General features: G+C 39.0%; 1 protein-coding gene across 1 annotated transcript; it reads right to left on the bottom strand.

Moving 5' to 3' along the window:
• Positions 1 to 506: 506 nt before the first annotated feature.
• Positions 507 to 19,267, bottom strand: lurap1 (leucine rich adaptor protein 1). The gene is made up of 2 exons (XM_075485784.1): positions 18,621 to 19,267; positions 507 to 7,562 (listed from the first exon to the last, which is right to left on the bottom strand). The coding sequence occupies exons 1-2, from the start codon at positions 18,831 to 18,833 to the stop codon at positions 6,660 to 6,662; spliced, it is 1,116 nt and encodes a 371-aa protein (XP_075341899.1). The 5' UTR covers positions 18,834 to 19,267; the 3' UTR covers positions 507 to 6,659.
• Between the last annotated feature and the right edge of the window lie 7,978 nt (positions 19,268 to 27,245).

The raw sequence follows: 27,245 nt of genomic DNA, 5'->3' as shown, positions 1-27,245 counted from the left end.
CCTGATATTACAGCTCTTTCCTCTGGTGGGTTTTAAATGATAGCTTAAAACTTTCACTGTTTTTGGAATAGCCATTCTGATGGGTTTTTATCCTATGGCTAAAGACATACAATCATAGTGTATTTGTGAATATATTAAAGCAGGCTACTATTGATACCCCTCACCCCTGCTAACGCAAACAAAGAGAGTGAACCCTTTTTCTAATTTCATTTCAAAGCACACTATACTGTCTTTGAAGTTGCTTTGGCAAATAGCCATTTAGGTCTCTGAGTGCTAATGGACCTTCACTGATAAACCCTTGTTGGAGGGCCAAATATTGATCAGAAATCCATATGAGAGCACTCACTCATTTACATTAAGAGGTCAGCAGAGAAAAACAAGTGCTGATCAGGAAGGTTCCGGTTTGGAAATGCTCGTGAGCACATTTTCTTCCCCCATGGGAAAAAGTGATGTCCATTTATCAGGAAGTCAAGTAATATGAGATATTCACTCGAAAATACAAGCAAAACATTCAAAATATCTTTAATCATATGACAGGTTGATATAATTTCCATACTGCATAATATAATTCTGCACATTAACAAACACTGTCAGTTAATCACTGAACATTTTCACTTTACAAAGAGACAAAAATTATATTTTCCTCTGGAGACATTGCATAACAAAATAATTAAAAATGCACTGGAACATGAAAATAGGGAAAAATAATAATGTTGAAAAACATTTTAGTCAATCAAACTACTAGATTCAGCTGGTCCTGTGAACTGCAGTTGGTCCGTGTGGCTTTTATCTTCAAATCCTCTCTTTGTTTAGCCAAAGTTAAGTTTTGGACCTGGTTCAGAGCCCAGTGTGATCTCAGAGGGGTTTTGTTTCAGTTCACTTCCCTTTCTTTTTTCAATTTGAGATGTGAGCAAAATACAGACAACTAAAACAATCAAATATAAATAAAGTTTAAGAAAAAGAAATGCTGTCACCCAATTCATTGCCAGGACAAGTTGTGCGTGCGTGTGTGTGTGTGTGTGTGTGTGTGTGTGTGTGTCTGAGAGGAAGGAACTAACAGCAGCACAACAGGGGGTGGAAACTTTCTTTTAGCTGTATGCTGGTCACTCAACTCATTGTTTATTCCCTTAGTCTGTCTCCAAGGAGACATAGCTAGTCTGTACTGTAGCTTTTGATAAATGTCCAGCTCTTATCATCATAAAGCTTTTTTACAGCATATATGGTGACTAATCAAGAGGTTGGCTGAGCTTTAATGTTGAACAGAGAAGAAGGGAATGTAAGATATTCAAAGGTAAAAATCCAGTCCTGTCGCATCAGTAACAGAAGTAACTTTGTTGTGGTGAATATGAAATCCTGAATTCTTAGCATCTTGAGAGTTGTAATAGTTAAAATCTGTGTAATAAAGTACAACTGACTTTGGACAGTGGCTTTGACTTTTATATTTCTGTCTCTTGCTGCCTTTAAAGCTGTTATATTATTGCATCACAGAAAGAAGAATGAAGTGCTGCAACACATGGCAGCAATATTCTGCTATTAACTCAATCCTTACTCTAAGTAAGACACTGCCATGAAAACAACATTTCCTGATCACTTTAACCTGAATAAGTGTATAGTTTTGGAGTAAGCAATGATAAAATTAAGCTATGTGGAGTGTAGACTTGTGTACACCTTATTCTCACTATTATGTTCTATTGGAGATTTTGAAATACTGTCCATGGCACATAAATGTACCATTGAGGGAAATCTAGTGTTTTATTGACATTAGAATTAGCAATCTGTGTCCGGCGGTTGCATAGGTCCCCCTTAATGCGATGGCCCAGAGAAGACAAACCAGGTTCTAGAAAGGACCTTCACATTTTTTTTACTCTTTGAAGGGAGGGTGAATTTGTTATCTTGATTGCCGTACGTGTTGTATGCCTTTGGGGGTCCTGCATACTTGAGCTCTAAGCTCTAATCTCTCTTAGATCAGGACAAAGTTGGCATGCTTTATTGTTGCTCGACAGATCATTTTGTAACTGAGTATGAATAAGGCACTTTTTATAATGTATTTTAAGTGACTTTGATATTGGTTAATAACCAGTAACTAATGCTTTACAGATCAGATGTTAGACTTTGGCAACATTGCAGCTGGTTATCCATTAATCAGGTGGGTTTTTAACTTTATGTCAAGCATTAGTAACTTATAGGTCACTAATTAAATCATCAGTTACGACAAGCTTTTTTTTTAGCACAAGTTTCTTGTGTTTACCTTGAATGTGCCCCATTATTAATTACTAAGTATTGCCTTGCAGCACTTATTATCAGTAATAACAACTTACCCATAATTTAACATTTTTTAAATTCACCATCTGTCTCATTTCATCCCGCCCACCTTCATCCAACATGCACTGCTTTGCTGCCTCTGGCACTGCTGTAAACATTGTTTCATGTAGTCTTTGTAGCTGACGCCCGCTCATCCTTATTGTCATGGCAACCGCGTTCATGTGGATATCCACTTGTCCATGTAATCACACTGTTTATATTGTGCCAAGAATAGCCTGAGGGTGCAGGCACCTGAAGCAAAGGAAAACACATCACGCACTGGCCATCTCATAAATCCTGGACATCAACAGACCTGAAGAACATGACATGTCCAGTTGTGTTTGCCTTCATACCATATTAAAATGAATGAAAATGAGGAGCCATTTATATCAGCTTTGCCTAAAAGGTATTTTTCTAAAAAACTAAACTTTCAGAATTTAGCAACACTTCCATGCTTATCCATGCACACACACTCCAATTGTTATCCATTGTCATCCAATCAGCTCCTCTTGGCACCTAGACTGTCTGCGCTCATTAAATCTCTGCCATGGAATAGGTTAAAACAATGTTCATATTCTAATTTTAAACTGAACATTCCAAGTGAAAACACATTAAACCATCATGGGCTGCAGTTTATCTTCACAAAGACAAACTATAGGCTGATGTAATGACTTTTACAGGGCTGTTCACTGCACTACTCTTTTTCCATATGCCTCAGCTCATTTGGAGAGAAAGCCACAAACTAGCAGAGCAGACAATGTTTTCTTGTGTGTTATATTACTTTACAACACATATGTTTGAAGGAAAAGCGATTTCATATGAGTTCATGTCTGTATGTTGGTTAGAAGCTATACCATAGCTGTAGTAAGTATTCAGATATGGAAGGACAGTTGCTTTTCTTTTTTATATTCAATGTTTCTATGACATCCTTCCAAGAGTTCGGGGTCAACTTTTAGCCCACTTTTCCTTGCTTGTCTCTAGCCACTGTGTTTGTGGTTCCAGCTTTATGGTGCTGTCTCCAGTGAGAGGGCATTGTGCACACATGATGTGTTTGTTGGCACAGACTGAATATTTCCATCAAACCACTGTGGTGGTGGAAAGTAGGATGAAAAGAAAGGCAGAAAAGGAGAGGGGAAACACTTCAGTGGCTCAAATGAATAGACGTTGACTTTAACCTCTAACTGTTGCCACAGAGAGAGCAAAAAAATCTTAACAAAACCAGACAGAACACACTGACAGTAGGTGACACCAAGATAACATGCACTAACAACCTGTAGTTGTTTTACATTGATGCAAGTGTCTCCGAATTAGCTAAATACTTTCTGCAAGGGACTGTCCAAAATCCAAGCATGAACAAATAATCACAGTAGCTTTTCACTTAGAAGTCAGTGCTAACCTTGCATCGCATTAGAGGCCAAGAGCTCCAGGTTCGATTATAAGCCTTTTTCAGAGCTAATAAATACACAGTGGTGTTCTTTTATTTTCATTTTTCTGCTGTGCAACTGTGAAAACAAAATGTTATCAAGGTTAAGGATAACGTTGAGCTTTGACAGAGGGTTTTTAACGCCACCATCTCCAGTCAACTTAATCCAACATAGAATCTTCAAAGCTTTTTGTTTTAAAAGAAAAACATGTTGTTTGGGAAAATAAGCACGTGTGAGCAAAGCAGTGGTTTGCCCTGTTGTTGTAAGCTTAATAAACGTCGCTGCTAGATTTTGTTACTTCTTCTTGACATTTTTCAAGGGACTTTTTGGACAAACTGAAACAACTGTCTGCAGAAAAGGTTTGGTAGTAATTTCCCATGCAGTCTTGAACCCATGCAACAGCCACAACTCTCTCTTCTTTACTAAGTAAGCGACAGAGAGCAACAGCACATTTAAGTTGACCACACAGGAACTGACAGAGATGTGAATGAGTTGCACATATGCAAACATCTGGTGTTTGTTTTTTTTATCCTTATGGAGGCTGTGCTGTGTCACTTCAAAAGTCCTCTCCAAGCAACCATTTTACAATAAAGGTAGCTGAAAAAACTGCCATTGTTCTAAGTTGTGTACGGTGATTTTGCCAGACAATGTTGTGGCTGGATTTGGGCAGTGCACAGCCGCAGTGTGGAAATGACTTGGTAGTGACTGAGGATTAACATGTAGTCTTATTGATCCAAGTTTCAGACATTTTACAGGCTTTTTGCTTTCTTTCTGTCAATAAGGAAAGAAAACTATGCAAATAAGCGCAGCTTTTTAGAGAACTTGGCTATATTAAAATCCGGTTTACATAGATGAGAATAGGGGAGGAACAAGCCAGTGAATAGGCTAACATTGGCTGCACCAAGGCAGAATGTACACACAACATAATGGGGCCTCATGCTCATGCTTTGTGCTATGTATTTAACATGGTAACACATTAATTGATGAAGATGCAAATTTGTTGGGGGGACCCTAGCTTTAACCAGTCTGCTATGGTACCTGTTAGCCATGAACAACATATCGAAGACTCTTTAATTCTCTTCTTGAACCAGTACCTGAGAACTACCTGGCTTAATTGATATGAAAGGCTTAATTGTAGCCTGACCAGTATGCACAGATTTAACAGATCTGGCAGAAGGAGTAGTAACATTGTAATGAATGAGCCAAAAATCACTTAAAAACCTCTGGGACTTGCCTATTCTTATCCGACACTGACGGGCCAGCTGTGCTCATCGGGAGGGCAGTGTGCATGAATCTGTCTCTCTGTCTTACACATATAAACATGCAGAATTTCCTCATTAGAAGTGTTGCCATCTATTGAAGAACAGACATTATCATTAGATTTTATTTGCTATGTAACTCAGTTCCCAGACTTTTAAAAATATTGCTTTTCTTGTCTGATTGTGTTCAGTCTTCCACATATTTCTCACAAATCAACCTCTTAAGATTTCAGCACTATAGGCATGCATTATCCAGCATAACACATTTACCAGAAGACACTCAGGAGCACATAGAATGTTGATTTAAACCATTTATACATACAAGCAGAGGCCAAGGAACAAAAAAGATAAAGTCAGTCAAAACATTCATATTATCATATCAAGGCTTGGGTTGTTAACGTTTACACTCATCAGGCACAACCTCTGCATTAAACAAAACTAACATAGGGTTACCATAATTGTCAAAACTTGAGAAAAATATACAGCCATAATCAGAATTTTCACAAAGTCACGACTATTACCAGATGCACAGGGTAGCTGTAAATTGGTTCAGTGAATATACAGTACAATATTGCAGATGATTGCACTGAAATATATCTCAACAAAGACACAAATGCTAACAGTGGTACATTATGTTTGTCTTAAACTTGTACTGCCCTCAGTGCTTTCTTCCTTTGTGTCATTAAAATGATCTACTGTTGATTGGGATAGAAGTACACTTACAAATTTTACTATTGCATTCCACTTTTTTTGTTAATATTTCATTCAGTAATTCTGTCTAACCACAATAGTTTAGTTATACGTTCCATAAATAAGTCTACACAATACATTTTATTTGGGACTTAAATGTGAGAAATGGGATTTGGCTGTATGCTATTTTTACTATGCTAGATACAGTACATTTGGCTTTACAGTGCTTTTTGTAGAATGTTGCAATCATTCCTAATCTAAGGGGTCAGGACCCCTCCAAACCGTCCCAACAAATATCAAATATAACTAACCTGCATATAGCTCATCACCTTAAAGAGTTCATCATAAGGTGCAGTTGATTGATTTGAAGGGACAAAATATTTAAAAAAAAAAGAACAATGAAGGATGGGAATGTCTTTCAAAGAGGAAACAAATGAAAAAAACTGCAAAATCGCATGCTAATAGTAACAGCACAGAGTAACTGGGTCCCAAAGCAGAAAAAGTATATTATTTTTCTGGATGGCAAGTGAAAGTCAATTTGAATTCAATCTGCAATCACGTTTCAGCTCTGGCAGATTATGTCACTTTATTTCTAAAGAAAAAGAAAAGAAAACAAAAGAAAAATGTATTCAAAAAGGTCAGGGCAATGCCAAAAGACCCTGAGGAAAACAGGATTTTTAGAGGGTTTTTTTCATTTGTGTGCGGCAGCCCTGTTTGACTGAACATGGACAAAATCTTTTTGTTGTGTGCATCCACCATAATACTGACATCAATATTTTTTTTAGAAAGTTAGTGCAGTCCCAGGAGGGAAAAAAGATAAACATGTTATTGTCTATCCAACCCAGTGCCTTTCACTGAGGAAAGTCTAACTATGTGCATTTCACACAGCAGTTCACTCTTCTTCTAAAGTAACCTTCAGTCATGTGATCTTTGAGATTGCAGGAGTGTTCAATAGTGCCTATAGTCCCTTCTGTGATTATCCTACTTACAAAAATGTCACATCTTCTTGTGACTGCACCCATCGCCAGTGAGTATCATATTCCAGGTGCATTTTTCCATTCATTTTGCATGTATCCAAGTCTATATCTCCATTTTTGTAAGGTTTGAGTTTGGGGCTCTGGCTGGTTCCCAGTTTTTCGCTGAGGCCTGCACGAGTTGGGCTGCCTGTTTGTGCTGTTGGTTTCTGCAGCACCCCATTGGCCTTAATGGCTTGAGTCTGACTATTGTTCTTGAAAACAGGGCTTCCCTTATCCGTCTCTGCAGGCTTGCTCCTGACCAGAGTGTCTTGTTTGAGACCTTCTGACTTGGATTGGTAAGAGCTGACACAAACTGTTTTTGCAGTTCCAGTTCCCCTCATCCCATTCCCAACAACAGCTCCACCAACTGCATTACCAGATCCTCCTCTCATCTCGTTCCCATTTCTATCCCCAGTGCCATTGCCATTTGTCCCAGACAGAGTGCCACTCCCAGCCCCACTACCGGACTGAACCCCAACTCCATGTGCTTTTCCAGCACCTGTCATTGTGGCCCCGGGCCCTCCTGTTACGCGACCCCCAGCAGTAGCTTCTGAGATCAGTGGTGTGGTGGAGCAGATGACAGACTCGGAGCTGGAGGGGCAGTACTCATCCATGTCGTCTGCCAGGGTGTCCAGGTAGCTGCCAATGGAGATGTTATCTAACTTGTCATTGGTGGGGTCCTGCAGGCTGCTCCAAGATCCTCTCCAAGAGGTGTCAGGGCCCTCGCCCAGGCTGTACTGGCTGCTGGTCAGGCTGCTGCAGTGGCTCGTTAGTGTGCTGCGCTCCTCCATGAGCCACTTCACTGCCTCAATGCCCTCATGGACTGCCAGTAACTGTTGCAGAATCTTTACATCCACTGAGCGCAAGTGAGCCTGTGGACAGGAAAAAGACGCATAAAGATGGAAAGCTAGTTTCACAGTGATTATATTTTGGTAATATTTAATGTGCAAGAACAAAGCAGACATTGTACCAAGGGAACCACCATAACACTACAAATATTTATCGAAAGTAGTCATCATTGGCTTGGGCGTTGTGTGCAAACTCTTTGAACTTTTGCAGATGACCATAACTGGATGAAACACACAACAGACAATGGCAGTTGGAATCTAGAGCACTAAAAATGGAAAACAAAGTAAAGGTGGAGAAGAAACAGGCTTACAGATGGAAATAACGAGGATATACGTCCAAAATTCGCTCTGTAGGAGAAACTGACAGATGCACATTTTAAACAGTGGAAAGCATGACACATTAGTGGCTTTAAACTGCCTTTTAAATGCACTGAAAATGGTAAAAACTGCTTCCAAGTTTATTCACTAATGAGGAAATCTGTTCGAGAAAAAAACACAAGTAATAATTACAACAGAAATAACAGTTACTGAAATCTTCTAAAGTGATATGTGTGGAAGGGAAGTTTAAAAAAGCTTAATGGTGAATGAAGAGGGAAAATACTTCTGTGGTCATGGAAAATTCCTCCCCTGAATACATTTGCAGAGGTCTGCAGTGAAGCACAGACCAAGAGGTGATATATGGCACCAACATCATAAGCCCAGCCAGATGATATAAACTCACTACTGAAGATAACTGCTCTCTCTCAACACTAAGCCCCTCATTTGTCAGTATTCCTCAGTTTCCTCCCCGTATTCATTTTCTCTTTATTACTTTCTCTTACTGTGCAGTTCCCAATGTCAACTCTTTGTTTAGACTAGTGCAACTTAGTTTTATAAATCAAATAGTGTATGTATACTATTCATATATATACATATATAATGTGCGTGTGTATATGGTGGTTTAAGCAGCTATAGCAGCTATAGCAGTGTTGGCTCCACCACAAGTTCAATTGCCAGTTTGAGTTGCCTGAAACTGAGAAATTGTTATGTGTAGAACATTGTTTTTTTTTTATAGTCCAACAAATCCCACGACATAACCCAAACCTGATTCTAATTGCTCCTCCCAAAAACAAGTCTTGATCCAAAGATAGGTAGATGATTTAACATGCGTCAACTACCCATTTGCCCCTTCGACAGGCGATATATGTGGCTGAGATAATTGTCGATAGGTAGATGATTTAACATGCGTCAACTACCCATTTGCCCCTTCGACAGGCGATATATGTGGCTGAGATAATTGTCACCGTTCTTTCAGTTGGCTCAATTAGTCTTGCTTTCTGCTCTCCCAATACACCAGGATTCAGTTAGCCAATTAACACACCTGCTGTATGTCACTGGTTCTCTCTGTGTACCTAATTCCGTGTAAAAATGATGCTGCGGCGGCGCGCGGCGATGACGTCATCCCAGTAGTGTGTAGAAAGCCCCCAATAGCCCCCAATAACAACAACACGGCAGCTCTGAGCTAACAGTGCAATAGTACGCATTCATTAATTAATTCGTCTTAAAGTATTGGTGAAAAAAAGACAGATAATGCCTTATTTACAGGCTGTATTGTCTATGCCCTGTTCACTCCCATTATATGGATATACACGGATCAAGAGTGATCTAAATAGCGTTCAAAGGACGCCGACTTTCACCAAACTGTTATCAGTGAGTAGATGCCACATTTTATGCCACAAATAAGGTCCAGGTTTAATAAAACTGAACTTCCCCTTTAAGTTAGTTTCTTAAAAAGTTAATTATTCCTTCAACATGCCTCCGGAGTTGAGTATGCTTTTGGGTCCTCACCACAACTACCCAAAACTGCTTGTGACAATCAACTAAAAAGGAGAGAACAGAGCTTTTACAGTCGAGCTTTTTTACTGGATGAGAAATGAGCTGTGTGGTCAGTGTGGTGGGAATGGGATGATGATAAAGGTGCACTAAACTACACTTGCAGACGCAGCTCTAACAACATAAAGAGAGGGGCAAATGGATTAGGTAAACATGTCATTGAGCATCAGAATTACCTGCTATTTTTAGGGTAGTAGTTTATTTCTAAATCTGCCTGTCCATTCATCTCTACTGCACACGAAACACACATTTTATGACCACATGGAGGATTGCCACATGAATAAGCAGAGAAAATGAGCAACCACGGCTTTCTGCCAGAGTACTGCATGCGTGGCTCTAAACCTGCTGGCATTCTGGCTCACAGACATTTGGGGTGGGGTTGAAGTTTGAGGTTTTTGGCTGGCAGCGACTGAGTGTGTAATGAGGTTGACTATAAAAGTAGCTCCATGCCTGTCAGCGCTGAGGTGGCACAATGCTAACGAAGCGCTCTGCTCCAGCAGTGTGTGAAAACTCTGCAGTCACACCTCAGTATTTAACTGAGGTAAGACCAGGGGGAATATGCAGTATGGTTTGTTTTTGTTTAAAACATATGCAGATTTACATACTCAAATCAAAGTTTCCAAGAATGTGTTAGTGACCAATGTAAATAAAAATGTAGCCACTGAACAGATGGGATCCTATTGTCACCTGACATTTACATGGCTACTGTCAAGTGGCCTTGTGAAATAGGCTGTCGACCTATAAATCATTTGTGAAAACATGCAAAATGCCTTCCGTAAGTCTCTTTGTGCCGAAAATGGAATCCATTCAGTTCCATTAATGCTAACTTTGTCTTGCATTGTGTGTAAAGTTGCTCTTCCTGGAGGCTTCTCTTTCATCTCCATTACTTGATTACTCTTTTAATGATGCAATGGAATCAGGCATTCTCATTATAGAATTGCCTCTATCAAAAGAGACATCAAACCATTTTCTTGGGATTGATCGATTTATTTTTAGTGTTATATTTAATAGATTTTTAATTATTTTTTTAATTTGTCAAATTTGTTTTAGGTATTGAGCAGCAACATGCCTGCAACAAGTTGAAGATCACTTTAGAATACACTAATCACAATTCATGCTACGTTATCTCTCTTTGTTTTCAATACATCATGTTAAAAGGTATTTCTTTCTGCTATGTATTTTTTTTTGTTTCAGCCCTGCTAGTGAGCTGCACATATAGCGAAGACCAGCACAAATGTGCGAAAAAAACAAGTATTTTTAGGAAAAAAATGTGCCAAAGTTCATGTCTAAGAGAAGAAAACTGAGTGGCAAATGGTGAAGACAATTAAGTCAATGAAGTCAATTAAGCCAACACATCACACAAAGACTCTTGCACTGCTACTGCAATGCTCGTAGAGATACAGAGAGATGCAAAGTACAGTTGATAACACAGACAGCTGAAGCATGATCTGTGACGCAGACCCCATATGGCAAAAACATCCTTCCAATGTCACACAGCTACTGAACAGACTGCTGAATCCCTGCCAGCTGGGGCACAAGTTATCTCACACACCAGCAAAAAAAAAAAAGGAAGTCATTCTGTCTCTCACATACCCTGAAGTCTCTGTCTGTTGTTTCACCTTCCCAATCTAACTCAGGCCGTCTGCAGACATACGATGTCCTTGTAGTTACTCCAGTCTCAATTAGACCTTCAGCAGACCATCTGTCTGCATTCACCTCTAAAATGGCTGAATATCATCCAGTCATGGTTTTTACTACAAGACATCAAGTGGTTTCATGGAACATTTTATTTCAATAATAAAGTCAAAAGATTACAAATCTAAGATAAGCAGAGAAAAAAAAAATTATTCTGATTTGACCAAAAATAGCAACAGCTTTAAATTTTCCACAAGTTTTTGCTTCACTTCTGAAATTATGTGCAAAATGGTGTGTTACATACTACTGTGTGAGAAGTTCACCATGGAAACCATTTGTAAAAGGGGAGGCAGATAAAAAAAAATACTTAGCAGATGCCTCATCCAATCACCTGGTCAGAGCAATTTTTATCTGATCACATCATTAGGTGTATTTGATTCCAAGTGTAAAGCAAAGTTGAAGTAAATGTTTAAAACATAGCTAAATAGAAAATTACATTCAGGCTCATTTACATGAACTGGTTTTGAGAAAATGATTATAGGCAAGGAGGTGGAGGTACAGGCTTTGTTTCACAAGATTAGTGGTCACTAAGGGGAAAATAAATTTTATGGAGAAAAACAGTTTCCTTGGCCATATAAAGGTTTTTTTTTCAGCTGGATATACAGCTGTTATTCTTTCTCGTGGTCTAGTAACATTATTTAAAAGCGGAAACAGCTGATCATTTTGTGTATTCAGCCATGAGAGTAAAAAGATCTGTGTGGCAGAACATATCTAAAAAAGTTGTTTCCAGTCCCTCACGCATTTTCTTCCCCCCCAAGAAGCAAAAGCCCCTTCAAGCTCAAATAAAATCTAATTTGCCAAATTTAGGCCTTTTTAAAAAAAAATTAATTTGTCAATTTTCTATAAGCTCTATTTCTTAAAATGTGGGAGAAAAAAACCTTTAATGGAAACACACTAAATAAAAAGCATTCCAATCCAAACTAGTCAGGGAATGGGAACTACTATTGATAACAGCAAATAAATATCACCTATTCCAGTGGCCAAATTGGGACAGATTCTCTATAGATTGCAGTCTCACAAATCTAGGTGCTTTGAAAGATAAATGAGATAGAATATTGATTGTATCTGCTACTCAATCTTTGTCCATTTATTGTTCTTTCAAATCTGAAAAAACAGATGTATGTGACATCACACTATAATATAGGAAAAAAAGAAACCAGGATATGCTTTCCCTCATAGCCCAGTTTATTCAGGCCCTGTTATATAGCTACAAACAGCAAGATGAGACAAAGGGGTTTAGTAGATTGATAAAAGAGCTAGGCCATTTGGTTGTAATTTAAAATGACAGAACTGTTCATTGACTGCGACATCTGCGAGCCAGTAACCAGACAGAGTTTAATGCCTGAGATCAAATAAACTTGATTTTGTTTCCCTAAAGCTCAGCTCCATATTTCAAGCTGACTTTGCATTGACATTCATCTGCCCTGACAGAGACAGAGCATGACAGGAAAAAGCTACCGACAATGAAAAGAAGGTGCAGACAAAATGGGGAATGACACCACCTTGAGCTGTAACAGTATTTGTCCTCTGTTAGCTTAAAAGACAGGAGCTGATCATCGATAAACTATACAAAGCAGCTGATATAAAAAGGAGTGTGCGTATTTGTGTCTGGGAGTATTCGGCTTACTGTCAGTCTTCTGTCGTGAAAGAGTGTCTCAATCAGGTGAATCTGTTCAGATGTAGAGTGTCTTCAATTGGACAGCTGGAGACTAAAAGCAGCTCTAAAATGTAGACACTTTTAACTCGATTCGAAATTTTCTGATAAGCCGTAGAGACTTTTGTGAATTCATGGTTACATAAAGTGTTATTCAGCTCCATTATGCTGAATCAAAATGTGTGCTTTATCATCTATGTTAAGAACATCAGCTTTAATCAGTCAGATTAAGTGATTATCTACTGAATCCCACTTAGTAAGATAATAACATCAGTGTGTTTAGATGTTCTTAGATGTTTCATTTGGGGAGCACATCTGCTCCAGTCAAACGCATATAGGACACTTAACGAGAAGCAGAGCAAAGTTTTATTATTGGTGGTGAAACCCTGGCAACAAAGCCCACACACAAAGACACCTTAGTTCTTACAGTAGACAGATGCTGCGGTAACATATAAATAAGAAACAGAAGGGTCTACACAAACAAAAACACAGCAAAAGTGAGAAAATGAGCTGATATTAGCTTCCTCTTTAACACCCCGCCTGTTTATGAGGGTCTAATGAGCTAATCAGCATTGTGGAAAGTGTCAAACACACACACGGTGACTTTGCTAGACTGTGAGCACAACTGTGTGTACACGTGAGCTTTTTCCTTTTGGCATCACTCTGCAGGCACTCTGCACATGCATTACTGTACATCTTACTAAGCAGATCTGTGATGAAAGTGCAATGCTCACATATCTTCTTCTGCACTCTCATTACACTACACCACTCTCCCAATGAATGAAACAACCACACACACACAGAAAGGAAAGCCTGGATCTGTGCTGCACAGGAAGCGTCTCATCATTTTTCTTCTTCCCTCTCTATCATCCTTCCTTCCCAGCAGAGCTGATTGATCACTAGCACTGTTGACAAATAAGTCTGGTCACTATTTATCTATCTATCTTTACAATACATGTTTACCTGCCTATAAGGGACAAAAGAAAAATTTCCTAATCGGATTTTTCTCTCACATCAAGTACTTATGATCCCTGATGCATTTCGATGCTACGTCCCACCGGTTACTAACATGACAGTGGTTGCTTTCCTTTTTAAGGGGCAACAATAATGGCATCTGCCTAATTTCCTCATTTGTGCTCATCAAATGTCAAACTTTCTCCTGTCTTCAGTGACACCATATGCTCCCCCTCCTTGTTTTTGTTTACTTTCTATGATGTGAGATGCAGACACACATTTAGGAAACAGTATGCAATGTTCAAGAGAGATATAAAAAAACAGGGACTGATAATTCACATTCTAAAGAATCAATAAAGAAAAAATCATTTGAGTCACATGGAGGGAAAAATAAATAAAGGTTCAAGATTCAAGCTACTTTAATATGTAATGCTAAGGAATAGATCCATCTTTTATAAAGTTGTATTGTACAGAGTAATTATTCACAGTCAGTGTATTGTCTTTACATAGATCTTGGTCATGTCATGTCTGTGGGGTTTTTGCCACGTTTTTAGTTTCTGTTTAAATTCTTAGTTTTCTCATGTCTTAGTTTTGCTAAGTTTTAGGTTCAGGTCTTGTTTTTAGTTTTGCCATGCCATGCTACCTTTTCCCTCAGTCTTTCTCCTGCCCTGCCATCAGCTTAACTTTCTTCACCTGTGTTTTCCCCTTCACCTGTACTCAATCACCAATCACCCTCCACAGTATTTAGGCTACGTGCCCCACGACAACGGTAACGACAGATAAACGCAGAACATTTCGACAGATGTGCCTATCTTGCACACGGCGACAGCGTTTTTAGGAGTTCAAAACAGAGAAAACGCAAACGCCCTCCGTAGTGGAGATCTTGAAAACGATCCAACCTCTCGTCGCCGTAGGAACAGTTCAAAACGCAGAAGTGCGTTTGTTGCACACGTTAAGTGGGTAGTTCTCCATGAACGACTCCCATATCTCACTATATTTATTTTGGACACTCTCCCAATCCACATTATCCACTGCCTTCCTGGCTTTGTAGTTCAGTGTCGTGTTCAGGAGTAACTGGACCTCATCATCTGTCCAAACAAAGTTTGAAGGCGTACTGTTGTTGCCGCCGCGCTTCGCCATTTTCTTCCAACTGACGCGGAGGAAGTAGCCACAAAACAGGCATTTCTCATATTTATTAATATATAACAATATAACTCGTATAACAATACCAAAGGTATTGTTGCTACTGCCACCTACGTCCGGGGCGTGCATACTACATCGGCAAACTGCGAGTTTTATACGTTTTCCCTGTTCCCATGGATAGACAGATATCCACCCCCAAGCGCTCGTGAGAACGCAGATAAATTGTGGAGGAAAAAAACGGACATCTGCGTTTATGCTTCAGAGCGTTGTCGTGGGCACGTAGCCTTAGTCTCCCGGTTTATCCATGCTCATAGCCAGATCCTCACTCGTCATTTGTCACTCCAAAGTTAAGTACCTTTCTCATAGCCATAGCCATAGACATAGCCACAGTTCAGTTTTTGATATCCGGCTCAGCCGCGCTTTTTGTTGAAACCTTTTTGAAAATAAGTTTTTATTCTTTGAAAGAATCTGCATCTGCATCCTTCCTCTCACCCACCCTACTTAACAGGTCAGTATAATCCCTGTTAGGTATGATTACCCAATAAGATGCTAAGCAATACACATCTGAGAATGGGGTCAGAAGCAGCCGCTTAAAAAAGGCCAACTAAAACAATGTATGTAAATCAGTGTAAATGTGTATATTTACAATGTTTTCCCTCCTTTAACTTGGCCATGAGACCACCGTTTAGACAAAGCAACGTATGCTGTCGTATCTAAAGGCCACCTGACTCAGATGTTCATTTTACCTTGCAGAAAAATTTAGTTGCTGGTTTGTTTGTGTTATTGCAAGTTGTTTTTTATGCATCAGAACAAATTTAAAGTCAAGTCAGCAGTAGATCAGAGACTGCGGTTCTTTACAAGGAAAAATTAGTTTTCTGTCAAAGGAAACCGGTGGCTTTGAAGCCAAATGTATGATACCTTCAGTTTCCAATTACAATTGATGTTTTATCGCAAAGTTAAGAGGTAAAAATATTCTAAATAAAGCATGAAACATCAATCTATCTATCCATCTATCATTTTTCTTACTGACTTAAACTTTTAATGACAACCGATAAACAAGAAGATCATGCATACACTAAATTTTGCAGTATAACTCCTAAATAAACAAATAGCACAAGTTGTTAAACTTATACGCCCACTCTCCTAAAGCTGATAACGGCTGTGGCTGAAATTCATTGTCAAGCAACAAAAAGCACTACAGTATTTCTTCCTTAGGAGTCTGCAGACTCATTTTCCTCCACCATCATGAGCTCGTGTTACAGTCCTGGAGTTAAATAGGCTTCCTTTTCTGACATCTGACCAAACTGATAATGTGTTTTGGATGTTTGAATGTAACCGATGTGTTTTGGAGCAACTTTGTCAGAGAACAGCTTGCTTTGTTTGGGAGTTTGATTGTGGTGGTGCATGTGCTCTGTGTCACAACCACAGACTGGGTGCATGCCTGCAAATGCCACAGGAATGTCATACATACATGAACATAGAGGGGACAAAATGACTGTAGAGTGGTGCAGCTCTCTGCTGTTTGGACAAAGATGAGGTCCCTTGTAAACAAGATACCAGAGACATATTTGTTTAAGAAACAAATCAGCAGCTGTTCAATGGAAATGATGTCCTATCAAAACAAAGAAAAGTATTTGCAAGACAAAACAACAGTGGGATAGCCATTCACTGTCTGAATAACAAAAACAATCATGATGAACTTGTGTAGTCCACCAAAATAAAGGTGTGTCTATTATAGAACTACACCAATCAGCCATAACATGACCACCACTGTGCCCTCCTCATTCTGCCAATCGAGCCCTGACCAGTCAAGGCGGGTCAAAGAACAGCTGAAGGTGGTCTGCAGAAATGTTTCGGTTGGTGTCAAAGTGAAATCCATGCGAGTCCCAGGATGCAGGCTTTTCCAGCAGAACATTGCTTTGGATAAAGATGAGAAGTGTTGCTCACTTTACATGGTCATAATGTTATGGCTGATCATTGTAAACCAATGGCATAAAAAATACCAGTTCATACTGTATGGTTTATTGGTGTTAGTAAAGTCTTAACCATTTGAAAAATGAAAGCAGGTTGACTTTCTTGCAGGAAAACAGGCCTCTGGTGGTCATCTCATAGCAGCATACCATTATCAAGATGAGCAGCAGCTTGAATTATTAAATGACTGAGTATGAGGAGCCTTCACATTACTCAAGGCAATTCAAATTAAAGATGTGACAAACATATTTCAAATCAGATATTCTAATTTTAATCATGCTGAAATGCATATTTCTAATTATCCTACAGTTCACTGTTAGGATCAATAAGTCATTTTCTAATGGTCTGTCTGTTTTGTATTGGTAAATTTGTGACGCATTGCAATTATTTCTTCTTTAAGTTTGTCCATTTTTACAGTGAAACAGTCTAACAACGACATAACAATGTTGTACTAGGTATACCCCAATAATTAAAGCAATCAGACTATAGCCTGAAAGCCTAATGGACATCTGCTGTAAGTCATTGTGACATGACGGGAGACATTCATACTTAACTGATATATTTTACAGTGTAAACAAACATCACACTAATAAATCACAATTTGAAGTGTATCAAGGCCAAAAAACAATTAGCCAGTCCAGAAGTAACAATCAGTGGTAGAGCTGTAGAGAAACTTTATTTTTTCTTTAATTAATCTTCACCTCTACCTGCTTCCACACAGAAGATTCCCTGGCCATTTGACAAGAATGCATGCCTCAGGAACTATTTTTGGCAAAGAGATTCCGTAGCTGCTTTCGGACCAAACAATTCAAAGAGCTTGTTGACAGTTATGGGGACTGAGTAGCTCCCAAAGGACCTTCAAGTGTTTTAATAACATTCACACTGCAGACTGGAAAAAACATATGGCCAGTCAGCAGTTGATAAATGATTTGAAATTGCTTTGTGATTACGTTGTAATTAGTCCGCATGTCAGCCCCTTTCTCTGTGTTTTAAGTTTTCAGGGCTAATGTTAAGAACTGTCATGTACACCAAAGAGGGTTTCAAGATGTTTGTTCGGAGATTAGAGCATTCAGCACTCATCCATTCTCAGCTGTCAGCAGATGTTAGGTTGAGATTTAACGCTCCATCCTTCCAGATTAAATGTTAATAAGGTATTGAAGCAAGCATTACGTTGCTCAGGAAAAAAAAACAGTTGACATTTTCATCTCCATTTCTTCTTATGAAAGTCTGAAATATCTCATGACTCTAAAACAGTAAGTGCCCCCTAACAGAAAATCTGAGCTAAATGGTTTCATTGTTTTGTGTGTGTGTTGTAGCTTCTAAAACACAGTATCCCATTATACCTGAGCAATGATAAACTCTGCTGAGTCTGACATGTGTTTAAATATTCACAACAACATTGTTCAGTGAAGCAGAGCTGGATCAAATTCTCAGCCTCCATTAAGCTGCATCACTGTGACAGCTCTACTTTACACTGATTTCAGTGACACAAACAAATCAGATTCACATCCAGCAGTCTGTGGATGTGTGTACACACACACACACACACACACACACACACACACACACACATTTGTTTTTTTTTTATGTTTGTAGAGACCCTTACCCTAACTCTATCATCACAACTGAATATGTAACCTTAACCTAAGTATAACCATAAACATGAAAGTTTTGTTTTTACCCTCAAAAGTCCCTTAAAACAACAGCAGGTTTTATGGGAATAAAATGGTTGGCACCACAAATATAGGAAAGCAACAACACACACATATATGTGTCCGTTTGTGCATTCTTACCATCTCCATCCTCAATTTCCTGATCTTTTCATCCAAACTCTTCCTCCCCGTCTCCTTACTGATGTCGTGAGGAGTGGTTACTTTGGCGTCTCCCCGAAGAGAGGACGCCTCTTCCCGCATCCACCTGAGCAAACCCTCAGGGGTCTTCCGGCCGATTTTCACCTCTAAATCTTTCAGATCGGGGATGGTCTCGCTGACGGTGCCTTCATCCATCGCAGTCGTGCGCAAGAACCGAAAAGATCCGCAGCAGAACGATTACGTCCTTCTGGACTGTTTGAGACTGTTGCCAGTAGAGCTGCGAGGGTCGTTTCCTTCAGGACTGAATGGCATCCTATGCGACTCCTGCTGAGTTCCACTGCGCCAGCAGAGAAAAACAGTTTGACAGTAACAACACAACAGTGTGCTGCTTTTCCAAGCAGATCGATACCTCCCGGGTTATTGTTTCAGCTTTGTCATCATACTGTGTGAAACTGATGTGTATGAACTGGCGATCTTCAAGTAAAAGCAGGAGAAGAATTCAATGAGTGCATCGTTTTGCAGCGGCTGGCTCCTCTAACAGCAGTGTGATTGTCGGAGTCCAGTGTGCAGCTCGGTGAGGCTGCTGTGTTTGTTTGCAGGAGATCCTGAAGCTGAACCACACTGCGCAGATTCCACCTGCATGATGACAGCGACCAGCAGCAGCCGCAGAGTGGGAGCGCAGACCGGAGACGGTCAAGCCAGCCACAATACCACAGATTTGCTTCCGGATCTACTTTCAAAATATAATCCGAGCGAAGGAACACATCTATTCAAATGTTACGAACTGCCGTAGTAAAACAACAATGACCGGTGCACTACAGTTTGAATCAACAGGCATGAAGTTCGGAAAAATGGCATCAAATTTTTGCAGTGTATTCATCCATCCGTCCGTTTTCTATACCAGCTGGTGGGGTGGAGCCTATCCCAGCTGTCATTGGGTAAGAGGCAGGGCACACCCTGACAGGTCATCAGTCCATCACAGGGATACTCAGAGATAAAGCTCACAGTCAGTCCTAGGGACAATTTAGAGTCACCAATTAACCTAACATGCATGTTTTAGGACAGTGGGAGGAAGCCGGAGTACACACACACACACACACACACACACACACACACACACACACACACACACAAACTGCACACAGAAAGGCCCCAGCTGGGATTTGAACCAGGAACCCTTTTGCTGTGAGGTGACGGTGCCAACCACCACACCACATGGAGTTCTGCTTTCTTCAGCTGTCATTATGAACACCTCTCCAATAGGCACTCTGTTTTTTTTTTTTGTTTTTTTTCATACCAATGGGTCCTGAGTAAAAGCAGAAGCAAATATGATGCTTTGTGTTTGAAAACAAGCTGTCTTAGCTTGGCATGGAAAGCAAGGCCATGTGATTTGTTAATCTGCTAATAAATAATAAATAAGTCTCAAAGACTGCCTTTTTCTTTGGTATTTACACAGACTGAACACTAAGATTTGTTGTATTAATCCAGCTACATTTGAAGATTAATTGAACAGAACCAACTGGTATATTCATACAAGAATATAGTTATATCTATCCTGCATCTACAGCCACTACAGTGAGAGTTTTGACTCACTTGTAGTTTTGGTAAAGCAGCATTCTCAGAGGCTAAAATTAAAGTTGCAATAAGTGCTTAGGTGATTATTTCTGTAATCACGTTAAGCTGTTCAGAGTGGGATGAATGAAGATTCATATGAAGTACAGCAGATGCATTTGTTACTATAATACCCTGCATCTCTACTTAACAACTTTCTTCCCGCCTACACAGACAGTCCAGGCAGATTTTTCCTTAACAGGCCTGGATCTCCTCATGTGGAACTGTGGTTGATATAATACATCAGGTTAAAGCTATGTGGTTATGAGACTGGTGAACTGATTTACTGGCAATGTTTTGGAGCTAAAGAGATCAAATGGTGCTGTCAGAAATGGTAAAAAAAAAAATCGATCAAGGTAAATGGTGAGCATGATTTTCCCCTGACATTTTCTCCAAGGCTTGGAAAAAGAAGAAAGTCTTTATCTGGGGAGTGTTACTGGTCCAAGTGCTAACTAAGAAAGACAAATAACATGAGTGTTGAGGCTAAAGAAAGACACATTTGAAATAGACATAAAACAGATAATGCATTTCAAGAAAGGATTCTGGCAGTCATCATTTTTGGAAATTTTGCACGGGTCTCCCTTACAGAAAATTGCTGCACTGTTACTCTGCATTGCATTGCCTTTCACACACAGTGACACAGAGAGGACACTCTGACAGGTGTAATCTGCCATCGGGAAAGGCCTCTGAAGAGATGCTTCTACTCTGCACACTAAACTCTAGAGAGACAAGGGGTTTGAAATATAGTCACTGATTAAATGTACAAGTCTGTGTGAGGAGAACCAAAAGGATAACAGAGGAATCTCTGTTTAAGAGGACGGATGGAATAACAATGGCGTAGGAAAGCAGGATTTAAAAGGGAAAGCAGAATGTGTCTTATTCTTTCTGAACGGACAGTAAGGCTTACCTTCTTTATTTTAGAGTGACACCATGAGATACATGCTAACAATGCTTTAAACCAGTGTTATGCGGTTGAGGAGAGATCAGCTTGTGTCAGGGGTGCCATATATTCTAGTTGCTCTCCTGTCAGTGGAAACATTTTGTCCCTCCAGAGATGAAAGGAAACTTTTATAGTTGTATAGTCGCTGTTCTCCTTATCAACTCGCATTTCAGTGTTACACAAGGAGGAAAGAAAATACCAGATTTTTAGTTGGCTAACCTTTCATTGTCGTCTGTTAGCTAGTTTTGCAAGTGTATATCTGCTTTTAGACACCGGAGACTGAAATAACGTATGCTTTCACCACATTTAATGAGATGATAACCATTTGTAGTCATAACCTTCCATTAAAAAAGTAAATATTAACTAATATGAAATAGAATAGAGGGTTTTAACAGCAAGAAAGTACAAATCAGAATAGCACAAATTGAAATCTCATGACTTTCCTTCAAAACCATAGTGTTGAGTATATCACAAAAGAAGGCCCAGGTGAAACATTTGCTAATAAAATGATAAAGGAAGGTACTGGCCTAAATAGAAGGAAAAACCTGTTTTAGAGAATGTTTTAGAAACATCTTGTCTTTTTAGAAAAGAAGGTGGTATAATAAATTAAATTAGATACAAACTAACAATTGAATTGGCTTGAGTAGACTATAAAAGATAGAAATCTCTTCACAAAAAATTTATGACAATCACTAAATTGACTTTGCCAGCTCAAATTGACTCCCAGTTGTCTCTTAATTCTGTCTTTAGCTTGGACAGCACACCGTTACACAAACATGCATCTGTAATGATTATGTTACCATGCAATCAACCCGGCAGCCATGATCATCACCATGACAACGGTTACTGAAGGAGAAAATTTGACGTTTCCTCATAAGTCCTGATAAGGAGGAAGGAGGGATGTCGGATGATATAGTTACTTACAGCACCTTCATGCACCTTCAACCAAGGGAGGCATGTTCAACACTAACATAGGACAACTGTTTTTTGGTTCTGTTCTGAGTTATGCTCAATCAATATTGAAAAAAAACAAACACTTAACATCACTTGGTTATGATTAAAAATCAAAACGACTTGGTTAGGGTCAGAAAACATTATTCAAACTAGAGTAGATTCTTTTTACAACACAACCATCAACTCCATGGTAACCATTTTGCTGGTTGCTTTCAAGTAAGCACACCTACTTACAGTATTACAACAATACTTTCATTTCTGGTCACATTTAGCCAATAAGACCAATTGCTAAGATTTATGAATCCATACTACTTATTTGGGCTTACTTGAAGAACATCATGTTAGATTTAAAATAGATTCTTTCTACTATGCCACTGCAACTTTAATTGACAACGTGTGTAGATCCTCCCTGGGACAACTCATGGGGACATTTTTGGGGGAGTGTGGAATGAGGACAGTCTTATTCAAACTTTGCTCGGGCATTCGTGTGTGTGTTTGCATGTTGACTTCATTTGCGTAGACTTGCCCCAGTTGATCAAATTACTAGTCCCACCAAAACCTGTATTTTTAGTGTTTAGAGTGTTGCTGTCATTGGCTTTGTGTGTTCCTGCTGCGTCATCCCTTTTCAGGTAGGCTTTGTCCATTTGTGAAAAGTTTACTTACACTTGAAGTTAAGATTTAATTCAAGCGTGAGTCAAATATCGTGTAAGTTACATGTTGCTATCATACTGCCACAGACAGAGTCAACTTTTTGCTGTTAGTCGCTGTTAGTATATAGTATGTGGAATCCTAGGCTGAGAAACATATTAATTTGACCTTATTTAACAGCCAATTTATAGGCTTTTTAAAGAACATGAATACTCTGACATCAAACCGTCAATGTCAATATTTTACAAAAATAACCCCAAAGCTGTTGAATTACAGCAAATACAGTGAAACACCAGATTAAATCTGGCCACAATAACACGAGTGCCAAGTTTGAAGACTTGTATTAAGCTGTTTGTTTTGATAGAGAAAACTGCTTTGGAAATGTTTCTGAAGTTTTCAGACCCCTTACTATAGAAATTCAGCAAGCATATCTGTGTTTTACCACATTTGTTGCATTTTCATTTTTCTGATTTTGAGAAATCCAAGGAAATTAGCATGCTTCGTCATTGAAAGCTAAAATGAAAATAAAGGAAACAGCCCAGTGTTTGTGCTCAAGTAAACTGCAATTTTCCAGTAGCCACATAGTAGTCATCAAAAATCTAGATCTATTGATTTGTGTCCTGACAGATGACTTCTGGCTTTTGTTTTGTGTACATGATCATGAAAACCATTACTTTTTCCTTTGAATGAACATTCTCAGAATTTTACAGCACTCTCCACAAAGGAGTATTTCTCAATGTTAACAAGCAAAAGTGTTTGGAGCCTATGTGATGGACACGTATTCACTGCCATAGCCGTGTCACATTTGGAACGTGTCGTGGAGAAGGTAGGACAAGGATGCAGATATTTCCAAAAACAAACTTGATTTATTTGAAAGAACAAAAAGCACGCCTGAGCCGCATTCCAAAAAAAAACTGAACTTGACTAGGACTATGAAAAAACACAAAAAGACAAACTTGAATAACGGTGACAAGGAAGCATTAATTACGGTGTCTAAGCCTGAGTGACGGTGAGGATCTGGCGCTGATGGATGGGAAACCTGGAAACTAAATACTGAGGGAGTGACTGGTGAGTGAGTGCAGCTGAGGGGAAAAACACAGGTGTTGGCAGGGCAAGAGAAACTAATGAAAACATGGCAAAAACTAAATACTAAACAGGAACTTGAAAACTAACAAAACTAAGACATGAGAGAAACCTAAAACATGGCAAAAACTAACAACTAACCCAGAACTAAAAACATGATCAAAACTCACAGACATGACAAGTCGACACAGTAGTCCAAAATATTTCCCTTTTAACCCAAATTATCCAAATTATAGGCACTGAATTTAAAATCTTTCATTAACATGTTACTATCAACCAAGATTCAAGTGAACCGATGGTTAAAAAAGTGGGAAAGTACAAGTTAGAATTGCACTGGTTCATATTGTGTAACTTTCCCTAAAAACCCAGATGGCGTGTACATTATAAAAGGAGATGAGAATGAATAATTTATCAGGAGAATAATTTAAAAGATCATTGACTGAAAATGGTGTACTGTTTAAGCTGGAATTCCCTGTCTTTGTAAAAAAAAAAAAAAAAGAATGTATAATTTCTCTTTAAATTGGGTCAAGTCGAAGCTAAAACTGTTGGACTTCTGTCTTTGGCTTTAAGAGTGCACACTCACACAAACACACATCTGTAATGGTTATGTTACCATGCAATCATCATGGTAACCATGATTACCACCATAGCAACGGTTGTTGGAGGAGAAAATTTGATGTTTTCTGCACACCCACATGGTGAGCCACATTAACAGTGTGCACATTATGCAACTCTTTCTGATGGCAAATGTATCCATCCAGGTGCTTCAGAGGCAGCAGCACTATTCAAACCTGGCTCAGGCATTTGTCTGTGGGTTTGCATTATGACTTCACATTTTTGTGGGCTTGCCATCGATGTTCTGGTTTTTAGTCGCACTAAAACATGGATGTTTACTATTTTGAGCGCTGCTATCATTGTTTTGTGTGTCCCTGCTGCCTCTTTCCTTTTCAGAGAGGTGGTGTCCTTCAGTATATTCTTCTCAAATAGTAGACTTGAAGTAAAAATTTCAATGTAGCATGACTAAAATCTCTTCTCAATACCACGTTGCTATCATACTAGTTCAAGCAGAGTTAAACTGAGGCTACTAGTGACTGAAACATTTTCATTTTATATGGAGAAGGCAGGAAAACTCTTTGCTTACTTTGCAGTCTAACATCTGACACCATTAAGAGGAAGATTAGACTTTGCCATCACAACATGGGTTCTGAGTTTAAAGACTTTTAGTTATACAATTAAGCTGTTAGTGCTGTTACAGAACTGTGACAAAGTGGAAATTTGGCAAGCATGTTTGTGTTTTACAACATTTGCTGTAATTTACATACTTCCTGTTTTTTTCAGGATAGCATACAATAAATCAGCAAAGTTTGTCACTTTAAGCCAAAACGGAAAAAAGCAAATGTTTTTCCTGTGCCTGTACTGTCACATAATGAAATCTATTGATTTGTGTCCGGACACATGACTTTCTTCTTTTCTTTTCCATGTACATGGACATGGGAATAGCCGTATACAGAAATACAGATTCACAGAATTGTGTAAATCTGTCTTGAGTTGAGCTTTGACCAGTTTTACCAGGCAAGTGTCTGTATTTGTATTTGTAAACTTACTTTAGCTTTCAGTCACCGATTCTCACTTCTCATTTTCTCACTTTCAGATTCTGTGATATCTACCATGTTGGGAATACTCCTTTTCTAGATTACTGGCCATCTTCAGAAGATACAAATAAGGTGCAGCTCATATCTGCTACAGCTGAAATGCATTACTTAGAATTATGGGTGCCCAGTAAAAAAAAAAAAAAGTACATTTATTTAAATGTGTAGCTATTATATGATTTACAGCCATTTTCATGTGTGGATTTCCACTGTTAATGTCCATCAAACGAAATGTATGATGATCTTTGTCATTTTTCCTTGACATTTGTTTAAAATTGTATTAATCGTGTTATTATTATAAATCATACTAAGGTTGTACCAGTTCTAATCAAATTGCTTTCATTAAAAGCCTACTGTTACACTCAGAATCCTATGATTGCTCCAACTTTCTATCAAAACATTTTTTTCGCACATGTAAACTACAGGAACAACCACCTATGGCTCACGTGTCATCCAATTTAGAGAGAGCTCTCCTGAGGTGACTATAAAGGTTTTGTGGGGTTTGCTAATCTTTTTCAAGAGCTTGCACTTGCTGGATAAGCTTTCAAAAGCAGTAATGCGCTCCATGAGAGATTGGGCTTGCAGCATCTAGTAGTCATTCTTCAGTTACACTGTCCGGCGGGTTTATCACGACACAAGATTGCCCTCTGGTGGAGGAGTTTAGATATTTATGCATAGCACCTAAAAAGAAAAAGTACTCATCAGACAGCACTGTGATAACAGCAGTAAATGTTTGCATCTCTTCAAATGTTCAACATGTTTTTTTGTCTCACATATCACATATATTGTGGTACAGCTAATCATAAGGCTGCTTGTTTTACTTCTAATAATTCATGTTCATGTTGAAATATAACAAAACAGATCATAGCAGTGGATTGCAATCTAATCTAATCTAATCTAATTTAGTAACGTGAAAGAGACAATAGCAATTCGGTTTTCCCAAGTGTTTCCTGAGGCACACCAAGCCTGCTTGGTCACATTCTTTTGTTTGCTGTAGCTAGCAGAGACATGGGGATGGCTCAAACTGTCAGTGGTAAATAGTCATAAGATCCAAATGCAGACGTGCATGAGTCAAGCCAGTGAGGAACAGAAGACTTTAATAACCTAATAAACAAAACTCAAGGCACTGTAGGGGCAGGCAATCAAACAAGTACCAACAGAAATCCAAGCAACAGCAAAACAAACCAGGCAGACAGAGACACTGAACAAAAATGGTAATAATAGGCAGGGGGGCGGTCGGTGGCGTAGTGGGTTAAGCAGCCGCCCCATGCACAGAGGCTACAGTCCTCACTACAGCTGGCCCCGGTTCAAGTCCCGCACCGGACGGCCCTTTGCTGCATGTCTTCCCCATCTCTCTGCCCCCTGCTTCCTGTCTCTCTCCAACTGTCTATCCATTAAAGACATAAATTAAAAAAGCCCCAAAAAATATTTAAAAAAATAAAATAAAATAATAGGCAGGAACAGAAAAGATCAGAAAGAAAACTGAAAGAAAAAGAATATACAGAGAGGGGCAACCAACAGAATACAGGTGTGGTGGGAAAAAACAGGAAGTCAAACTAATGGAAATGCACGAAGGAGGGGGGATTCAAAACAAAACAAGAAGTAAACGTTACTAAGATACAGATATAAGATGATCCTATGATACAGAACAAGAAAACCCAAAAATAAAGAGACAAGACCGAACATGAACCATGAAGTATCGGTCCACCATTCATTTTCTAA

The sequence above is a fragment of the Odontesthes bonariensis genome, chromosome 15 (genome assembly GCF_027942865.1).
Source record: "Odontesthes bonariensis isolate fOdoBon6 chromosome 15, fOdoBon6.hap1, whole genome shotgun sequence".
Taxonomy (NCBI): Eukaryota; Metazoa; Chordata; class Actinopteri; order Atheriniformes; family Atherinopsidae; genus Odontesthes; species Odontesthes bonariensis.
The sequence above is the reverse complement of the archived record's forward strand: the minus strand, read 5'-3'. Positions and strand labels throughout refer to the sequence as shown.